The sequence below is a fragment of the Somniosus microcephalus genome, chromosome 8 (genome assembly GCF_052327205.1).
Source record: "Somniosus microcephalus isolate GS21.2 chromosome 8, FLI_Smic_1.0, whole genome shotgun sequence".
Classification (NCBI taxonomy): Eukaryota; Metazoa; Chordata; class Chondrichthyes; order Squaliformes; family Somniosidae; genus Somniosus; species Somniosus microcephalus.
Genome location: NC_140994.1, coordinates 148,499,707 through 148,522,445, shown reverse-complemented (window position 1 = coordinate 148,522,445; position 22,739 = coordinate 148,499,707). Strand labels below are relative to the sequence as shown.

Here is a 22,739-nt window from a genome sequence, read left to right as displayed (position 1 = left end):
GACAATGCCCTAGAAATTGGGTTGGGGTGCCAAAGTGGCGCCAAAGTCACCTGAGCGCAGGATTTAGCGCAGCGTTCAAGGCTTTAGCGATCGTCAGATATTCAGTTTCATTGCCCCTAGAGGGAGACGGGGCGATGCTCGAGGCGCTCCGCGTCCCTCTTAGGGCGCTGAAACTGAATATCGCAGCGCAACGTGCCGCGCTGCGGCACGGCACGCTGCAGTACTGCAGGCCTTCCTCCCATTGTTAAAAGGGGAGGGGCCTGCAACAGCGTAATCCCCGCTCGCGAGTGCCAGCAAACGAGCCCGGCACCAAGGAGAAGTGCCGGGCTCTCGGGAAACAGCTGGCAATGCCGCAGGGAGGGGGTCAGGAGGCCGGGGATGGAGGTGCTGGCAGGCGGCCGCCCCGCACCTCCACCTTAACTTGCGCTGCTGCTGGCACAGCAAGGCCCCGTGAACCGGGCGCGGGTAGCGAACGGCGCAACTGCGCCGTTCGCTACCAAATATCGCGAACAGGGCGCGAATGGGGCACTGCGCACACCAATGACGTCATCAGTGGCGGTGCAGCGCAAATGGCTAACGCCACCATTAGCGCCCCTGCTGAATATCGCGGGAGGCGCAGCCAGTGGCGCTACAGCCACTGACTGCCTCTTTAGGCGCTAACAGGTGGCGCTACTCACCCAATTTTCCCCCCAATATCTTGTAATGTACTGAGGAGATGAGGATTGACAGATCAGTCTTCAGTGAAACAGCTACTGTTTAAGCCTTTTATTCTGGTCCTTGACTTTTGCAAAATGATCATATTGGAGCTATGTTTTTGCTCTTTTTCAAATAAAGAGTTAAATGGCCTTACTTTATAAAAAATAAAGAACTCAAATCAAGATGGCTTTGGTACATGCTGTTTTATTCTTGAGCATTCAATCTGAATTCCGATATCCATGTAATTCAATTTCAATAATGGGAATAAAAGAAAACTAGCCAATCTTGATGCACATGTAACAATGCTACTTTCACACTTTGCAAGCATCAAAATTGGCCAATATAAATGATGAGAATTGAGTGCATTCAGCTGCAAAGCATACAAAGCTTTGTAAAAAGAAAACAAAAATTCAGAAAGCCTATTTCACAAACATGGAGATTAATGTCCTGATTAATAGAGTTTGGGAAGAGGTTCAGAGTCGAGGAATATGGCATGTTTCCAGCCAGGTCAACTCAGGGTTCATCACTTGGAGATCTGGGAGGAGGTCTGGAAGAAGATCTGGCAGGGAGTTGAAGGGCATCTATGGGTGATTAGTTATAATGGGCTTTGTTAAAGATAATGGTCCATATTTTGCGGTCAGCGGCGAAGGAACGGTGCTCGTCGTTCATTACACTTACAGCTGCCCACAGCTTTTTGTGAGTTTCTGAGTGGCAACTTATGGTATTTAGTGATGCTTTTCAGCATGGTGCCCTCTACAGAGGATCTATGGCGTGTGAGAGCAGGGCAAACAACAGCATGTCTCTTCAACCAATCAGACTGAAGACTCCTCACTGAGACACGTAGGCCACTAAATTCGGCTCCGTAACGTCTGTTTTTTCGGCGCTATAATGCCAATTCGGATCCAAAATGGCATCCGCGTGAATGCTTCTGGTGCGGACCTCACCCTCAGTGAAGAACAGTATGTAACATCTCCGCTTCACTGAGTAGGTGCTCACTGAAATCTTCCACCTGCTGCAGGCAGAATTGCAGGCTCAGAGCAGACTAAGGAAGGCTTTGCCAGTGGCTGTGAAGGCGAGCGTGGCCATGAATCTTTATGCGTCGGGCTCCTTCCAGGCTGGAGCAGGCAATATGTCCCACTGAAGTCCTCATCTGAGTCCTGTGCAGCAAAACTCATGTGCGGCCTCGCCCTCCGGGGAGCGTTACCCTTTCACTCTGCCCAGGTTACATCACCCAGTTTGCCGTGCACTGTTGCACAAGGGAGGTCACTGAGGCTCTGTATACAAAGAGAGGTGAATGCATTTCATGCTCTCTTGCCAGAGAGAAGCAAGTGGAGTGAGCACGCGGCTTCACCAGGATAATAGGCTTCCCCAAGATGCAGGGTGCCATTTACTGTGCACACGTTGTTTTGTGGGTGCCACATGTGAATTTAAATTGGACCACAACCAGAAGGGATTCCACTCCCTCAATGTCCAGCTAGTGTGCGACCATACTCAGTGCTTCATACAGGTGATTGCTCAGTATCCTGGCAGCATCCATGATGCCTTCATTCTGCGGCAGTCTGCTGTCACATCTGCATTTGAGCCACCACGACAAACCAGAGAGTGGCTGCAGGGCAACAAGGGCTATCTGCTGACTTGCTGGCTCATGACTCCGGTGCACAACCCAAGCACACGTGGGCAGCATGCATAAAACGAAAGCCATGCTGCCACACTGAATGTGATTGAGCAGACTATTCTGCTGCCTGGGCCACTCTGGAGGAGTCCTGCAGTACTCATCAGAGTGTGTCTCAAGATTTGTTGTTGTGTGCTGCATGCTGCACAACCTCGTCGTCATGAGGGCACAGCCCTTACCAGCACATATATGCTGAAGAGCTGAGGAGGAGGAGGAAGAAGAGAAGGAGAAGGAAGAGGAGGAGGAGGAGGATGACGAAGGGAGGAGCCCCTTTCTGGCCGAGCTGTCCGTGATCGCCTCATCTGACTGCGGTACCAGTGAATGTAAACCCAATTCCCCATTCAGCAACAGTCCCACACCTTCCCTTCCCTCTGTTATCGTCCTCTTGGTCACAATGCTACAATAAATACCACCACAAAACAAACATTCCAGACCAACTTTATAAATCAGACCATCCAATGTTACATTTCAAAGTCAACTAATTACCCTTGTGCTTTCCCTTAGTGCCTGTCTTCCTTGTGTCTTTGCCTGTTCTAGTGCTCCTACGCAGTGCTACCACAGCAGGCCCGGCTTCGGACTGCACCAGATCGGCATAGGCGGCAGCAGTCTGGGCTGGCTGGCTGACAGGCAAAAGCAAGAGCACTGGCGAAGAGGCAGTGGTGGGAGCACGAATGCTGTCATCCTGAGAGAGGACAACAGGTGCATGCTCCACGGAGCCACTGCCAATCTCCTAGGGCGGTGCCTCAGCAATCCTAGCAATCTGTTGGAGGACAGATTGCTGCACTACTGTGACACCCTGCAAGTACCTTTCAACACTGGTAACTGCAGCCATGATGGCAGCAGTCTGAGCTTGTGTGGCAGCAAGCTAAGCTTGCATGACAGAAATCTGTGCTTCCACTGCAGCACCCAGACGTTGGGTGGCTTCTGCTTGTGCTGCAATGGAAGCTGAGACTTCAGCCATCAGACACTGCATCATGGTTGAGTCAACAAGTGCGTTAATGGAGTTGCCAATCACTTCCATGCTGAAAAGGATGGGCTCCAAGCTCTGTGCAAAGCCTTGTGCAAGGTTGGTGCCAGACTCCTCCATGCTCCTTAACACTGCACTCAGGCTTTCTGGCAGAGCTGTCAATGTACCAAGCATTTCTTTGAACATACCCATCAGCCTTCTTTTGTAGGCTGTCCCATTGAAGTCCTCATCTGAGTCCTGTGCAGCAAAACTCATGTGCGATCTCGCCCTCCGGGGAGCGTTACCCTTTCACTCTACCCAGGTTACAGGCCCTCATGCCTGGTGTCTCACCATGTGCATATCCCGTGTCTAACCTATGCTCTATTATGCGGAGTGTCAGTATCCAAGCTGGTGGCTCCAAGTGTGAAATCGAGTGACGTTGCGTCTTCAGCCTCACTGCCTTCTTCCTCTTGCATTACTTACTTCTCCACCACTGCTTGGCCAGGTGGCAGTTCTTGGCTATTTGAAAGGAGAAAGGCATAAGGGTAGGGTTGCGGTGAGGGGGGGCAGGAAGCAAGAGGTGCATGCTTAAAACATCTGCAGCTTGCAAATCAGAAGAGATTGTGGGATGAGGAGGAAATGGAATGTGAGAAGGAGGATTAGGTATGAAGATACAGTCACCTTGGATTGTTTCAGACCCGCCGCTGGCCATGGGCTCAGTGATGGTCACTCCAATGATCTCCAGCACCGTCTCCTCCATAGTGGTTAGGTCATGCAGGTGTGCCTGTCTCCCTGCGGGTACCTCCTGCTGCCTCCTGTTATGAGCCACCTTATGCTGCAAGAGAGAGGGAAGTGTGTCAGTGGGTGTGATGTAGTGTTTGAGTGATGTGCCTCTCATGGTTGAACAGCTGGCAGTGTGTACAAGCTGTGAAATGTGGGTGTGAGGCTTGCAGCAGTGCTAAGTGTGTGAGGGTGAGGTGAAGCTATGTGAGGTATGAGTCATGATTGATAGAGATTGTTGGTAGGTGAGTGAAGAGGGTGGTGAATTGAGCAGTGTATGAGCCTAGTGGTTCAGTTATAAGGATATGGCATTTGAGGATGAATTTACTCACCGTGGCCACTCGTGTGAGGTAATTAAACTTCTTGCGGCACTGCATCTAGGTCCTCAAGGCTACACTGCTGGCATTGACGGTGATGGCTATCTGCACCCATTGCCTTCTCAGAGTTCACCTGGAGGGCCTCCTGTGGATGCAGGACCTCTCTCCTCCTGTCCACCTCCTGCACCAAGGCCTCCAGTACTGAGTCAGAGAATCTTGGAGCCTGCTCTTTGTCCAGTTCTGCATTTACTCTGTGTTGTTCCTGCTCAGACTCTCTTCCCCAGCTAGTTGAATCACCTGCTGCAGCCAGAATGCACCTCCCCTTTAAGAGGTGCAGGCTGCCTTTAATTAGTGCAGGCTGCCTTTAAGTAGTGCAGGCTAGCTTTAAGTGATGCTGACCTCACATGAACTTGGGCCCCCTGCTGAGGTGTGCAGCCACTCAGCACTGGGCTGTACGCCACAATCATTATAATTAGCAGGCAGCACAAAGTTTGCGTACTAATGGGCGTGGGTTGATCACGTATCGCGATCCCCACGCCCGTTTTCAGGGGCAATCGAATTTTTAGCCCGCAGAGTCTAAACCAGGAAGTATAAATTGGAATATTTAATTCATTTTAAAATCATATACAGAAAGCGAAATAAAGAGAGGGAAAGAAATATGGGATTAAGAGAGAGAGATAAAAGAGACAGAAAGAAAAAGTAAAAACAAAATTATTTTAATTTTTAATTTAAAAAAATCTCCAACAGTAATTTAATTCTGAAGGAATGAGACTCCATACTTGTAAAATGTAATTTTCAGTAATTAACTTACCACGCTGTTAAAAATTCACTTACACCTGAGTGCACCAGCCCTAACTTTTTCTGGCATGTTTAGTGGCTTATTAGTGAGTAAGTACAGCAACTTCACACCCTTCGTGTATTTAAATACCAAATCTCTCGGCAAGGTACCGGTGTAGCAAAGCTTGTGGTGGAGCAGGGCAAATTGGACAGCAAATTTCGGAGTTCCGTGTATAACTGTGCATGTGTGGACACTCGAAGTTGCTTCCCGATTTAATCATTAATACCTGTGAGTGCTGATAGCCTCACTGTTATTTCTATCGCAAAATCCCGGCCCATGAAATAAGTGCAATCTTCCCACAATCAAATAAATGAGTGTAATGCCAGGAGACACATGAACCCTAATATGCAGTTAAAGGACATACGAGTATGATTCTTTTCGGTGTGCTTTGTTAAAAAATTATTCTTCACACAGTCAAAGAGTGAACATTATAGCAGGTGGCACGTCAACCTCCATTGTTAATTCATGCTGGTCCTGTTTAAAAACCAAATTTGCACTGAACAGTAGGACAAGGAGTTTAACAGTTGGTAGATCATCCCAGGAGAACCTTTCAACAGAACCTGAACACTATATGGTGCAGACCATAGGAAATGAAGCTCTGAGAGGTGTTGGTTCTTACAAGGTTGGAAGGCTGGACAGATCATTCTGTTATGTGCCATATTAATTGTACATTTTATGCAAATAATGGGCCATCGTTTATCTTCACAGAGCATGGAGAACCTAAGCTTATCAGAAGCACAAACTGTCATTACTCATTCTTTAATCAAGCAGCAGTCCAGATACATCAATTGGATGAGCAGAGCATAATGAAGATTTAGCACAGGTGGGGACTGCTGATGAGTTAGCAAGTAGAGAGGGTGGCGATCACATCTGCTGAAGTTAGTTGCCTCGTACAGTTTTCCAACATGGGATGTACTGTGTTGAGAACACAGTGGCTTCAGAGCCACAGCCGTCCAAGGGGTGGACAACTGGTTGTCTGTACTTCTGCCTGTTATTGAACACCAGTGGCAACTGTAGTTTTGGTCCCAGTATTATATGCTGTTGACATAGCAATAAAAGCATCTCTCATGAATGCTCTCACTGCTGCTATAACTGTTTTCCAAGAAACTCTGTACCATGGGTTTCAGGCACCATATCTGACAGCATTGCATCTCCAGCAGAGGGCACTCCTGGGACTGATACATATATATCAGAGTAGGTCATAAATCTAACTAAATCTGAGGTAGCTTACCAGTTTCCTAATAGTAAATCACCACAGTCGACCCTTCAGTTACAAAAGTACTTGGCGTAAGGTACAAGCAATATAAGTAAGAAGTATAAGAATCACAATAGTAATTTAAAAACACCTCAGAAAATCTCCTTGAAGACTTATATCACATGCATTAAGAACCAAATGCATGCAAAAACCATACGCATTAATTCAGTAAATATAATTATCATATTGAATTTATCTCGAGTCTGTGATTCTTTTATTGGGCAGCAAAAGGAATGTCATTGCCATGGGATATCCTTGGAGCTGCTCCCGCTCTGCTGCCGTAACTTTGTTGGAAGTGTGGTGGAAGTCCCCGTTTACGCGTGTAACCATGGTTTCCATCGCAATTCCAATGAAGTCACAGCGACGGAGTGGGAACAGCTCTGAGGAAATTCCTGGCAATTGTTTTCAAAAGTAGAACAAAATTAACAACAGCTGTTTGTAATCAAACTAAATAAATAAACAACCAGAAATGTATTGCTTGTAAAGATGTCCAAGAGAAAGCTAAGTCACAGTGAGTAGATAAAAGGGGTAATTTTCCAATGTTGTTTCTGGTGCATAGCCTCATCCATTTGTAGCACATGCTCTAAATCTGGGAACACTGCACATCATTTTCTGACAATGAAATCTCAATGGAAAAGGAGGAGAAGGAGAAGCAGAGTTCAGGATCAAACCTGCTGCTGTTAAAGGGGTTATGTCAGCACTTTATGAAGCTGGCAATCAGGGTGAAAAGAATGGCAGCCAGATCGAAGAAATGAGCAGCAAACATCAGGGTGTTGGACCTGCAAAGCCTCCTAACGAAGACATGGAATAGGAGGGATGGACTATTTGGAGATGGGCTAAGACTGGAATACTATTTACTCTTTAACCACTGTCATTTAAAATAAACTGCATATTAAATTGTTGATATCATCACTGATATTTCTGGTTGTTTTATCAACATATGCCAATGTATTCAGCAATTGTTAGTAGTCTCTTCCTCCAGGTTGATACAATTTGTTTAAAAAATGACATTTGGAGATCTCAATACAAAAGTGGCGCTGACAGACACATTGGTATCTAATGCATTCACTTGTGGAAGTCATGTAAATGATCCTTATACTTGGAAGCATAATATTTTTCCCAATTTACAAATGGATGAATTGGAATCGCCAACCCATTTTTCCCTTCCTTCCCCCTCGCCCTATTCTCAGATTTGCAATGTGTGTTATGTTTATATACTTGCATGAGTCTGCATTTGCATTAAGACACAACTAATGGTTTCCATCAGTGCTCAGAGTTTTTGTCATTGCTGTGGTTGGTACAATTCAGTTCTCTTGGCTTGAGGGAGATTTGACCGATCGCATCATCACAAGGCTTATTTGAGATTTTAACTCCCTAGCCAGGATCTTCTGCCCTTCCTCTGGCGATTTCCGTATTTCGGATGAGATGTTAAACCCAGGCCCCGTCTGCCCTCTCAGGTGGACGTAAAAGATCTCATGGCACTATTCAAAGAAGAGCAGGGGCGTTCTCCCCAGTGTTCTGGCCAATATTTATTCCTCAACAAACATCACTTAAAAATAGATAATCTGCTCACTCTCGCATTGCTTAAACCTTTCTCGGAGACCCAGAGTTGCATACTCCTTCGGCTGGCTACAAAGTATGGTTTACATTTCTCTAAATTATGTTAATTACATTGCTCTTAGAAACAAATAAAAAAGTCTGATTTGAGAATGATATGAAAGAAAAAAAGTTGATAAATAAAATGCAAGACACTTGCCAGTACTCGAGATCAATTACAAAATGAACTAATGATGAGGTACAATGTGGATAAATGGAATCACAAGGTAATCCTGCAACTGACTCAATGAAGCAGCCTTAGCCCCATCATCAGGCCAACGTTTTTACTTTACAAGACATTGCATTATTCAATCCATAACTCTCAGATTTTAAATTTGTGCAATTGCAGTTTTCTTGTAAACTCCTGCATTGAAATAGTTATATATTACCTGAAAACACTTGGCAGTGATATATGACTCCCAACCATTCTCCTTGATCAAGTTTTGAGCTCAACTCTTCTGAGGTAAATGGCTTTCTAGAAACTTATTTAAATTTTTGAAAACAGAATGCATTCTACAGTTTAAATTTCAAGTGTCAGGAATTTCCTCAGAGCTCCTCCTGCTCCACTGTCAGAATTTTGCCGGATATGCAGGAGAAACCCCGTTTACGCAGGTAATTGGAGTTTCTGCTGCACTTTCTGCAAAGTTACAGTGGCGGAGTGGGAGCAGCTCTGAGGAAATTCCCAATGTCTTCTGCTAATGTCTAATGTGGCTTGTATAGTAGACCTAGCAATGTATAGTCACAGTTCATTTCTTAACTTAATATATTTGCAAGTAAAATCTGCATTTTTATTTGGTAGAATAACTCAATATAATTATAAATCTATGCAATTCTACCTGTCACAGGAGCTTCTATATCCAACATTGTTTTTTCTTGGCGAAGAATGGAAGCTCCTTCATTAATAATTCGAAGTGCTACAGTTTCTTCTACCCTCCCCTCCTTGGTGAGATGAGCCTTCAAATGATCAACACGTGGCTTGCCATCACAATCAAATACTTCCTTCATGGTCAGTCGATGGCTTAGTGGGAAAGGAACAGCTATAACAGAAAAAGAGAAACTAAGATGACAAAACACTTCAAGTATTGTATACTTCCAGACTGCAATACTTCACGAGTGAAGGTAAGCACAAATATATATTATACATCATCACAGTTATAAACACCCAAATAGATCACTAAATCGACAAATTTAAGGGTATTGTACAATAAAATAATATATAAACTGCTGATATTGTGAAGAACCAATACACTTACAGTAAGTAAGATCTTGGTTCAGGATAGCCATTAGTGAAAATCATAAAAACCATGTTGCACTATAGTTTTCATTTCTAAAATGAAAAAAATATGCTCAGCAGTCGAATTATGCATATTGTATCTCGGAATATTAATATTAATAGAACAGGTGGACATGACATTGGATGATGATATGAGTAATAAGATAAGTGCATTTAAAATAAAAAGAGGGGATATATTAAATAAACTAATCAAACTCAAAGAGGATAAAACGTCTGGTCCGGATGGATTGCATCCACACATTTTAACAGAATATAGGGAAGAATATAAGGAAGGGATAAACATATTTAATAATTCTTTAGAGAAAAGGTGTAGTGCCAGAAGACTGGTGGAGAGCTAACGTAATACCTATATTCAAGAAGGGGGATAGAACATGTCCAGGGAATTATAGACCAGTCAGCTTAACATCGGTGGGAGGAAAAGTAATGGAATCCCTACTAAAGGAGAAAATAGAAGAACATCTAGAAACCAAAAATATAACAAGGAATAGTCAGCATGGATTTCAAAATGGAAAGTCTTGCTTGACCAACCTGATTGAATTTTTTGAAGAGGTAACAGAGAGAGTAGACAATGGTAATGCAGTAGATGCAATTTATCTAGATTTTCAAAAGGCCTTCAATAAGGTACCCCATAATAGACTGATGAACATGGTCAGAGAATGCAGAGTCAGGGCACAAGTAGCAGAATGGATAGCTAGCTGGCTTCAAGACAGAAAGCAGAGAGCAGGGGTAAAAGGTAGCTATTTACAGTGGCAGAAGATGGGTAGTAGTGTTCCACAAGGATCAGTGCTGGGACCACTACTGTTCACAATTTATATTAATGATTTAGACTTTGGAATCAAAAACAAAATTTCTAAATTTGCGGATGACACCAAATTGGAGGGGATAGTCAATACTGAGGAGGACTGTAACAGGTTACAGGAGGACATTAATAAACTTGCAGGATGGGCATATAATTGGCAAATGAAGTTCAACACAGATAAATGTGAGGTATTACATTTTGGTAGGAAGAATAGGGAGGTCACTTATCACTTGGAGGGTGTGAGTCTAGGTGGGGTAGAGGAACAAAGGGATCTCGGAGTACAAATACACAAATCACCAAAAGTTGCGACACAGGTTAGCAAGGCCATAAAAAAAGCAAACCAAGCACTAAGGTTTATTTCTAGAGGGATAGAATTGAAAAGTAGGGAAGTTATGTATTGAACCTTGGTTAGACCACACTTAAGAGTACTGCGTACAGTTCTAGTCGCCATATTATAAAAAGGATTTAGAGGCACTGGAGAGGGTGCAGAGAAGATTTACAAGGATGATACCAGAAATGCGAGGGTCTACATATCAGGAAAGGATGAACAGGCTGGGTCTCTTTTCTCTTGAAAAAAGGCTGAGGGGTGACCTAATAGAGTTTAAAATTATGAAGGGTTTTGATAGAGTGGATACAGAGAGAATGTTTCCACTTGTGGGGAAGAGCATAATAGAGGCCATCAATATAAGATAGTCACCAAGAAATCCAATAGGGAATTCAGGAGAAACTTCTTTACCCAAAGAGTGGTGAGAATGTGGAACTCACTACCACAGGGAGTGTTGAAGCAAATAGTATAGATGCATTTAAGGGGAGGCTAGACAAGCATATGAGGGAGAAGGGAATAGAGGGTTATGCTGATAGATTTAGATGAGGAAAGACGGGAGGAGGCTTGAGTGGAGCATAAATGCCAGCATGGGCTGGTTGGGCCGAATGGCCTGTTTCTGTGCCGTATATCCTCTGTAATCCTATGTAAATAATTGTGTTGTATCTATAAATGAAATTAGTCAAAGATAGTATTACACAGAATGTACAGCACTGAAACAGGTCATTCAGCCCAACTGGTCCATGCTGGTGTTTATGCGCCACACAAGCCTCCTCCCACCCCTCTTCATCTAACTCCATCAGCATATCCTATTCCTTTCTACCTCATGTGTTTATCTAACATCCCCTTAATTGCATCTATGCTATTTGCATCAACTATTCCTTGTGGTAGCAAGTACCACATTCTAATCACTCTCTGGGTAAAGAGGTTTCTCCTGAATTCCCTATTGGATTTATTAGTGACTATATCTTATATTTATGGCCCCTAGTTTTTGTCTCTCCACAAGTGGAAACATTTTGCATACTGAGGTATATTTACCATTTAATTAACTTTAATTAAACTAGGATAAAATGCCCTATGATTTCAACTATGGGTGGATTTCAAAATGCCACGGAAAGAATGATTTATTATGACAACATATCAGTATTTCAGACTTGGTTTTTGCCTTTAATGAAATATATGGATGTGTTAGAATGTTAAAAGCAGTTAGCTAGTTTGAAATAAAACATCTCTTCAGGTTCTGCTAAATGTTAGTGTATGTAATGTAATAGTTTTAATGCTTTATTATACAATTAATTTAATATTCAGATACAATGAAATATCATAAGGGTCAGGCCACTGTTTTTATTTGCACTTAAGTATGCACTTTTTTCATACCTTTCTTAAAACAGATTTTCTTTTTGTTTGTTTTTGAAAATCAATATTATGAAAAAGATTTATAGAAATGTAAACCATGCACTTGGGTCCCAACAAAATGAGTATGTAATCTGCGAGCATTAATGTTGTTATGCAACCAACGACTGGTTGTACTAAGGGCCACTTAGGTTGACTCACCCACCACCTCTCGCTCTCTTAGTTGGGGATGTGCAATGATTTTACTTAGCAGCTCTGTCCGATAATACAACTAAGATTCATTACATCAAAGAAATCGCAGCTGGAAATCAGTCACTTCACAGTGCAGCACATCTATACACAATATGGCTCAAAAGCAGTTCCTAATTTAAAATATTATTGGAATAAACAAGATAAATTCCAATTTTGTTGCATTTCTGCTGTTGGTGAAAAATGCTTCTCAAAGGGTTGAACTTGAATTCATTGTGTGCCTCAGTAAAATATTATCAAACAGAATAAACTCCAGCTGCTTGTCCATGATTACATTGTTCAGCAAATGCATATGAATTGGCTATTTTCACAAGAAAGCTTGGAACAAGAAAAGAACCCACATGTAGGACTAACCCCCACCCCCACACTGATCTAACGCCGTTCTGGTGCATCTCAGTAACTTGTTTTCCTTTTTAATAACTGACTCATTTTAATTAGATACTTTTATGACATGATCAATGATCATACCCCCCAAAAATTCCTTTTCTATCCAACTACTAAACTACTTTCATGTTATACATTTTTACTGATTTCTATACCTATATATATTACCTTACATTTACCCACAATAAGCTTATCTGCTTACTTGGTCTAAACCTTATTTGCACATGCAAAGGGCCTAACGCCTGCTTCAGGCATGGGTAAAGTATGCATATTTTTTGTCCTCACCCAATATGGCGGGTGGTGCAATTCCAGCCGGAAATGTGTGCACGCTACCTGCCCGCAATATTGAATTTGTAGGCTCAGCAATTTTATGTGGAACAAGTTAGAAGGACACAATTATATCAGTGTACCATTAAAGGTGTAACATTCCTCTTTTTAATAAATAAATAGCCGCATTATATATCTGAAACCCTCCTGAGGGTACTTTTTAAATCAGTTGTTTAAAAGGTTAGATTGTCCCACAACCATGCTGTTTCCTGGTCAGGTATAATGACAGATTTGACAGTAATTATAATGGGGATGCCCTTGGGTCACTTGCAGTCTACAAAACAGAGTCAAACTGCAGGCAGGAAGAATGCACACACTAAATATACTGGTCCTTATGGACTTGTAGGAATTGGAAATCGGTAGGAATGGAGCCGCGCAGGGAGAGTTAAAATTTCCCCCAAATATTTATCCAATTTTCCTTTCAAAAGATGCAATGGTCACTGCCTCAACCATTCCCTGTGGCAAAATGCCCTGTGCTCCAACAACCCTCTGCATAAAAAAAAGTCCTCCTAACTTCACACCTCATTCTCTTAGATTTAAATTGATGACCACCCACATCCCGAAAAGGAAACAGCTTTCCCCTGTTCATTCCATCAAAACCCTTCATAATTTATAAAAGAAAGTAATTAAATCTCCACTAAGCCTTCGCTGCTTCAGTGGCCATAATTACAGTATCTCAAGTCTCTTGTCAGTACTATAGTTTTCTATCCCTGGCATCATCCTGGGGAAACTATTGGGGGAATTTTAACTCTTCTCCCATCGGTGGGAAAGGAGCAGAGAGGTGCAGTTTAAATTGATCGTCTCCATTTCCCGTTCCGTTCACGCTGACTCTCCATTTTAATGCCATTGGTTTTGGCAGCAGATGAGGCTCCTGCTGGACTCTGGCGGGAGCCTCATTAAGAAATGCAAATTGGTGTCCCACAATGTGCATGGGATCCCGATGCCATTTTAACTCACTGCTGAGCAGCCACCCCGCCAAGTAAAGCTGCTGGGAAGCCAGTGAGGCCCTTTAAGGTAAGTTAAAAACACTTTCTTTAGTGGGGCCAGGAGGAGCAGGAGTGCTACGCCGGGCCCCACTAGCAAAGTCTGGGCCTCCGCTCTTCCAGGCCCTTCCCCAGCCGCGAGATCCTCACAACTCCCCTCTATCAGACTTAACTTGCTGCTGCCAGCCTTCTCATGGTGTCAGTGGGCAGACTCTGAGCCGGTGATCTTCATCTTCCCCTATTCAGCTGCCGCTTTCCGCCTGAAATGGGCGAGCAGCTGGCTGGTGACATTCAATGAGGCCCAGCAGTTAAAATCTGTCATGCCTCCAACAAAGACTCCCGCACAGGATTGCTGTCCACTCCCACCAGCTTCCCGCCGAGAGTTAAAATTGGCCCTATGCTGCCTGCTCTCAATGGCTTTAATGTCTTCTCTTTAATGGGATACCCAAAGCTACACACATTACTCTAACTGTGGCCTAACCAATGTTTTCTACAAATTTATAATTACTTCTTTACATTTGCCCCTATTTATATGCTGTTGGCCTTTTTTGTGATTTTATCTATCTACACACACCTTATGGAAATAATGGCCCCAATATTTATGGGGCCACGCATTCAGAGTGGGGCGGGGGGAGCAGTTGTGGACGGGAAACCCAGAAGTACGAGTTTTTAACTGTAGGACGTCTTTTAAATTTTTTCTACAAGATTCCCGCTGGACAGGCAACCTGAGCAACAGGTTGGCTGCGTGCTGGACAGGAAAGCCTGCAGCCAAGCAGAGAGCAGGTAGGGAAGCAGTGCGAGATCATGGGGGAAGAGATCGCGTGGGGGGAAACAAGATGGTAGTCAAGGGGGAAAATCCCAGGGTGGGGGTTAGTCGGCAATCGCGGAGTTGGAAGCGGGTAAGCTTGTTGGGCCGTTGGGAAACACTCCTACTTCTCCTGATCCACAAGCAGTGCTGTAAAGGCACTTCCCTTATGGATACAGCCCTTCTCGCCTCCTTTTACCTGCCAGGTTTCCGGAGGCCCAGGAAACCTGGCCGAAATGGGTTAAAAATAAAAAGCTTGTTAATATGGAGGCACACAGCCTCCTTAAAGCGGATTGGTCACCCATCCATCCCTCCCCTCCACGTCCCACCTCTATTAAAACCGGGCAGGTTCAAAGTGGGTTGAGGTCAGGTTTTAATTTTTTTAAATTTTAACTACTCATACGACCCACACCCACCCAATCATGGGGGTTAAAATTACCTCCAATGTTTTTGAACCTCTAGGCCTCTCTGTTTTTCTACGCTCTTCCGCGTATTCTCAGTTAACATATACTCCCATTCCTAGTTTTTCCTTCCAGAATGTATTATCTCGCGCGTCTTCTCATTCCTCTATCTATATGTTTTGCTGAAGTCTTTTACACTTCTCCTCACTGTTTGCCAAATCTCCTACTTTTGTGTTATCAGCAAACTTCTGAGATTCTGACCAAGAAATTGGCCCACGCAGTACTCATTTTCGTGCGCTACTTGGACTACTGAGGCCTCAATATGGTGCACTGGAAGCGTGCACACATTTATGCAATGCACAGTCAAAGTATGAAATGGACTTCCAAGAGATGCAGTAGCCGCTGACTGTTTCATCAAATTCAAGAGCAAGTTGGATGATTACCTGGTGAAAAAATTGATAGAAAGGTATGGCGGGTATGATGGCATATGGTATTTCTGCGACTCTGGGGCTCCAAATTTACTCACTATTTCTAGCAAGGTTATAGCTTAAGAACTTTTACCTGTAATTTTGTGGGTGGATTCTGGGGCAGAACCCATTTTCGCAAGGTTTAAGCTCTATAATGGCAGTGTGGCAGTTTCTATTGTGATTTGGGGCCAACAACCCATGACTTGTATGCCCAATGCACCAAGGGTAATTAACAAAGTTAAAAGAGGCTTAACAGTTGCCAGCATCAGCAGGTGGAAGTGCTTTAATTCGGAGCCTTAAGAAACTTTGAGAAGTGTTTCCTGGAGTTACAAAATAGCTTTTAAAGTGTTCTGTTTTCTGCCTTGTACCTTGATATAGCTGGGTTTGCATCAGACAGCCTGAAGGCCTATAAAACCACAAATATATTTTTGTAACCACCAAGGCATTTTTGTGCCCATCCACAGTGAGATGTTCAGAGTACCAGATATGGGATTCCCGATGGGCATTTCTTTGTTTGCAATTTTAATGGAGGAGGGCAAGGGACAATACAGGAAGGAGGAAAGGAGAGTGAGATCGGATATGGGGAGGATGCATTCTATAAAATATTACCCGCCCCAAAGAATTTACAGGCCACATAGACCTTATAAAGATCTCAGTGAAGTGCTCTGTGTGAGAAGACTGGACTTCATCAAGGAGGCAACAGGGGTTCTTTGCCAGCTACTACAGCCAAGCTCATCTGCCCATGGCTATGAAAGTGTCAACCACACGCAATTTTTATGCCAGTGGCTCATTTCAAGCAACCAGCAGGGATCTGTGTCATATCACTTGTCTGGAAATGCATTTGTCAGGTAACTGGCACACCTTTTGGGGAAGTGCAGGAATTCATCCATTTTGGGGATGATAGCAAGACAGCAGCATGATACAAACCTACAGTTTCATCACATTGCTGGATTCTCCAGAGTGCAACAGATGGCACCCAAGTAACACTGCAAGCTCCTACCATCGGTTTTCTTAATGGAAAGGAGGTACCACTCGGTGAACCGCAGATTGTATGTGACCACATTCAAAGAATCTTTCACATGATGGCCAGGTTTACTGGAAGTTGCTATGATGCCTTCATCCTCAGGAATTCTGCCCTTCCTGAGCTCTTCAAGGAAAATAGTCAAGTGAATGGATGGCTTGTGGGTAACAAGGTGTTCCCCTTGCCACCATGGATAATGACCCCTTTAAAATCTGCAAAAACAGCAACTGAGTCAAACACCTCTTCCAGAGTAGTCACAGAGAGAACTATCGGCGACTTAAAGGGGAGCTTTTGCTACTTGATAGATCAAGTGGTCGACGGATGTTTTGTGACTGGAATGCTATATCCAGTGGGGTTCCACAGGGCTCAGTACTAGATCCTCTACTTCTTGTGGTATATATCAATGATTTAGACTTCAATGTAGGGGGCATGATTAAGAAGTTTGCAGATGATACTATCAGCCACACTGCCAATTTTTGTGAGAAGGCAAGCTATAGACTGCAGGAAGATATCAATGGACTGGTCAGGTGGGCAGAAAAGTGGCAAATGGAATTCAATCCGAAGAAGTATAAGGTAATGCATTTGGGGAGGGCTAACAAGGCGAGGGAATACACAATAAATGATAGGATACTGAGAAGCATAGAGAAACAGAGGGACCTTGGATTTCATGTCCACAGATCCCTGAAGGTAGCAGGTAGATAAGGCGGCTAAGGAGGCATACGGGATACACTCCTTTATTAGCCGAGGCATAGAATATAAGAGGAGAGACATTGTGCTAGACCTGTATAAATCACTAGTTAGGCCACAGCTAGAGTACTGCGTACAGTTCTGGTCACCACATTACAAGAAAGGTGTGATTACACTAGAAAAGGTACAGAGGAGATTTATGAGGATGTTGCCAGAACTGGAGAATTTTAGCTATGAGAAAAGATTGGATAGGCTGGGGTTGTTTTCTTTGGAGCAGAGGAGGTCGAGGGGAGATTTAATTGAGGTGTATAAAATTATGAGGGGCCTAGATAGAGTGGATAGGAAGGACCTATTTCCCTTAGCAGAGAGGTCAATAACCAAGGGGCATAGATTTAAAGTAATTGGTAGAAGGATTAGAGGGGAGTTGAGGAGAAATGTTTTCACCCAGAGGGTGGTGGGTGTCTGGAACTCACTGCCTGAAAGGGTGGTAGAGGCAGAAACCCTCATCGCATTTATAAAGTTCTTGGATATGCACTTGAAGTGCTGTAACCTACGAGGCTACGGACCAAGAGCTGGAATGTGGGATTAGGCTGGATAGCTCTTTTTTAGCCAGCACAGACACAATGGGCCAAATGGCCTCCTTCTGTGCTGTAAATTTCTATGATTCTATGATACGAGGAGCTTTGTAATATGTTCCAATGAGTGTATCCTACATAGCTGTAATTTGATGTCTTCTGTGCAACTCTGCCATCTAAAAGGCCTGGATATGGAGCTTTCTGGGAAGGAGCCCTCAGTGACAGCTACAAGGGGCATCAGAGCTCAACTTATCAATTAAGTTTTCTCATCTGTTTAACATGGTCTACCTTTGTCGTCACTGTTATTACTTCTTCCACACACCCCCGACCCCCACCACACCCACATAAATTCCAACTTATTCAACTCAGTAACCATTCTCAAACATCATATCCCACCAGACCAGCAGTCTTTGTCCTGGTGCACGTTATCCAGGAGTGTCTATAGGTCTCATTAAAATTGTGTCTTCTTTCCTGCCTCCTTGCAATGCCATGCTCCTTCTTCGAGTGCCTCTGCCAGGTACTCCACTTGAAGACATGCTTTAAAACTGCCTCAAGATCTCACATGGAAGATCACAGGGTGCCAATTGTCCTTACTGACCTGTGCAAGAACATGTGTCTGGACGTCAGATGAGGACAGGATCAGACTCAGCCGTGAGATTGTTCACCACTGAACAGCCTGTAGACACTGTCCAGGCTCATACATGAAAAAAAGGCCCATGTGGGTAAGTACCAGTGGGAGGTGGGCTCTTCTGAAACCGTATCCCAACATGAATCAGTATCTACATGAGATGGGAAAAAGATTGAGGAAAAAATATACCTGTCATATGGTCAGGCAACTCCTTCCTTGAATTTCATATCCAGTCACAGGCTGGTGATGATCCAGTTGAAGCTGCGCATGCTTTAGAATAGGACTTTGGCCAATTCTGACAAATTATGTTGATCCCCTCCCTCAAATGGCCTTCCAAATAATGTTACAATGTGAAAATGTTTCTGGCAACTGTTTGCAGAATACTCCCAAACGTATACCACAAATGCAGATTAAAAGGTGAGAAAAGATGTATTTGCTGGGGTGGAAGCTGCAAAAAATCTGGAGAATTTAGCTCTTACTTTGCAAATATATTCAAAGAAACTCCAGAATTCAGCATTGGGAGTATACCTAACAGTACTGTGCTAGTTAGGTATGGATGAGAAATTAAACCCCTGTTGACAAGTCACAATGAGCACTACAGATGGTTTAAACAAAATTCCTTGAGCATGACGAATGTCCTTTGACAGCGGATAAAAAAACCCAGATTTTCTTCCTATAATGCAGCTTGAATGCGGTGTCTGGGCCTGACTTGGCACTGGAGTAAAGCAGAGTTAGACTCCTTGAAGAAAGTAATCTCTCTCTGCTACACTTTAGAGTCAGTTTTTAACACCTGACCCACACTCCAAGTTTAGTCCTAATTTTCAACATCACACTGACACTAAACTTGTGGAATGTGAATGTAGTGTGAGACAACAGGAACAATGCTGTACTAGGATACTGCAGAAATATAGATACATTTCCTGTTCCAAGAAACACACACTTTATTTGACTACACAGTATTATGATCCTGTATTTGTAATAACCAGTGTATAGTTAATGAGCATGTGAAATTGTCCTGCCAGATTACTGACTGCTCTTATATGCTTCTTCTTGTTCATTGCTAGAGAATGTCGTATTAAAATGACATGCAGCACAAAGGAATAAATAGTCTCTCAGCAGATGTATGCTGCTATATCATGTGTGGCTCCATAATTGTATAATGCCTATGCCAATTCATATTGCATATTCAGATCTTGTTTTGAAGGCAATAAAATATGGATCCTCTAAAGTTGAACACAAAGCTAAAGTCTAAATGCTAAAACTTCAGGAATCAACTAAAAATGGCAGCAGTGTTTAACCCATGATCCTCAATGTATGTGATATCACTTCATAAAGTTAGAGCATGGGTTAATAATAGTTCTCATTCTGCGTTACATAAGTAGATGCCAAGTATGGAAATATTATTCCTTTAAAGGCACCTACCCTTTCTCTGCTACACAACAAGGAATCAGATCAGATTGACACACCACTGCCTATCTCTCACAGCACTAAACAAGCAGGGTGCAGATGGTCACACTACGAGGCTAGCTCTAGCCTTTAAATACAGAATTAGGGATCAGAGACATCACTATCAGGTGGTCACCTATACCCTACACAAATGCTCTATCAGCAATTGGATGGAGACAACCCAGAACCAAAATGACCTTGCCAGTGATCAGATTGACAACTAATATCATGAGGCCTTATCCTTTTCCCAGTAGACATTTAGGAATGGACATAAAAATTATCAAGAAAATGGTTACCCCCACCCCTATTAGACCACCAAAACCAAAAGCACTGAAAAAAATTATCTTTGCTATTTGTGGGTCCTTGCTGTGTGCAAATTGGCTGACACATATGCTTATACCACAGTGACTGCAATTCAAAGTTAACTCACTGGTTGTAGAGCACTTTGAGATGTCCTGATGATATGTTAAGGAATCATATAAATGACAGTTTTTTTTTTACTGGGGATCAGATGTACATGCTACCAGTGCCAGGGTGAATTGGACAGGCCATTCCAGACTATTAGATTTATTTCTGTAAACTAAACAATAGATAAGAGCTGTTGACCCCCAACATTTGTTATTACAACAACATTTACATATGGAGGGACAGTTTGGGGGAAATTTTAACATTGAAGAGCAGATGGGTTTAGGTGTGGGTGGGTGGTTACAGTCGCCGCTTTTCAAGTGTAACAATTATGCAATTAAAACAGTCCAAAAAAATGTAAGCACAAGGCCAGAAGCAGCACTTTGAATCGATAACAATTTTGAGTCATTCCGTTATGAAAAGCTAGTTGTGTTTAATGACTGAAAAATGACACGACTTATTCTCTTTCGAGTGTCAGCCATGGCTCAGTGAGTGGCACTCCCTCCACTACCGGTGTACCGTGGCTGCAGTGTGTACCATCTACAAGATGCACTGCAGCAACTCATCAAGGCTTCTTTGACAGCACCTCCCAAACTCGAGACCTCTACTGCCTAGGACAGGGGCAGTAGGCGCATGGGAGCACCACTACCTGCAAGTTCCCCTCCAAGTCACACACCATCCTGACTTGGAAATATATTGCCGTTCCTTTATCGTCGCTGGGTCAAAATCCTGGAACTCCCTCTCTAACAGCACTGTGGGAGTACCTTCACCTCACGAACTGCAGCGGTTGAAGAAGGCAGCTCGCCACCACCTTCTCAAGGGCAATTAGGGATGATCAATAAATGTTGGCCTTGCCAATGACGCCCATATCCCATGAATGAATTTTTAAAAACTCTCGCCGCTGAGTCAGAAGGTTGTGGGTTCAAGTCCCACCCCAGAGACTTGAGCACAAAAATCTAGGCTGACACTCCAGTGCAGTACTGAGGGAGTGCTGCACTGTCGGAGGTGCTGTCTTTTAGATCAGATGTTAAACTGAGGCCCTGTCTGCTTTCTCAGGTGGACGTAAAAGATTCCATGACACTATTTCAAAGAAGAGCAGGGGAGTTATCCCCAGTTTCCTGGCCAATATTTGTCCCTCAATCAACATCACAAAAAAAAATTATCTGGTCGTTGTCATATTGCTGTTTGGGGAAGCTTGTTGTGCGCAAATTGGCTGCTGTTTCCTACATTACAACAGCGACTGCACTTCAAAAGTACTTAATTGACTGTAAAGCAGTTTGGGACATCATGAGTTTGTGAAAGGCGCTATAGAAATGCAAGTCTTTCTTTTTTTCTAGTATTACGCTTTCCATTGGTTATAAATTCTAACTTTGTGAAATCCAGGACATTTACAGTAATTAACTTTAGTTGTTTGTAATGTTAGTTTCATTACATTGCATTGACCAAGATTAATCATTTAAGCCTGCTTACTTTTACAGCTTTCATGATGTAAAAAAACCAAATAATGCAAAATTAATACTCCATCTGTTTCTGATAGCCATATCATTAACTAGACACAAGCAGAGTTATCTTTCTATTTCACTTTGCCATGTCATAGCCAATTGGCCAAACAGTTATTGTTTCTTTATTATTTGCAATTTGTAAAAATTCTAATTTAGACTGCATTGTTAGAATATATTGCATGTAAAAAAAAATCTTGGGTTGAACCTATCCACAAACATCTGGATACTCATTTGGAAGGAGATACAATTTGTATTAATGAGGGTACATTTTTTGTATCACTGCATACTTTTCCATCACTGCCTACTGCCTTCCATCACAGCACTCTTTCATTCTAATCACATGAAGGTCTCTGTTCACCATGACTCATACATCCCCTTTGAAATCACAGCTGCAGGATAGACTTCCCTCACAAGGTGACCTCCTGTTCCTTCACTATTTAAATACCATTAGAAAAAAATAACAACATTAGATGTTTCCCAGCAATTGTTACAACTAAAACACAGCCATTAACACTGCATTTCATCTTGTGGAGGCAAAATGAAGGCGATCAAAGCATGTCGGCTGGTGGAGGTTGATTTAACTACCAATACACATTTAACTCTCGACACACTGACAAGTTTGTACCATCACCAATAAAGTAAGAACTGCGCTGTTCAGGAAAGCTGCTATCGAGTACATGAACTGCCCCCCAAGTGCACAATTAATATTGTACATGCTGCCACTACAAACTCAATGGAGTGAGATTAGCATGCAGATTAATGACAGCCATCTGATTCGTTAGAACAGCAGGCATTAAAAATACATTGTTTAAAGCCTTTTTAAAACAAACATCAAAGAACAGATGTAGTATCATAAGAATGTTTAAAACACTTCAAAATTCAGAACAAATTGATTCATCATTGGCTATATTAATGTTCTAATATGATGTATGCTGGGGAAGGGGATGTCACTTTTACTAAAGAACATAAGAATTAGGAGCAGGAGTCAGCC

General features: G+C 43.0%; 1 protein-coding gene across 1 annotated transcript in view; it reads right to left on the bottom strand.

Moving 5' to 3' along the window:
* The window catches only part of LOC147113862 (protein phosphatase 3 catalytic subunit alpha-like), a 663,284-nt gene that overhangs the window by 345,856 nt on the left and 294,689 nt on the right, over positions 1 to 22,739 (bottom strand). The window contains exon 4 of the mRNA XM_085995237.1: positions 8,937 to 9,137. Within this exon, the coding sequence (XP_085851363.1) occupies positions 8,937 to 9,137 (201 nt within the window). The remainder of the gene's footprint in view (positions 1 to 8,936; positions 9,138 to 22,739) is intronic.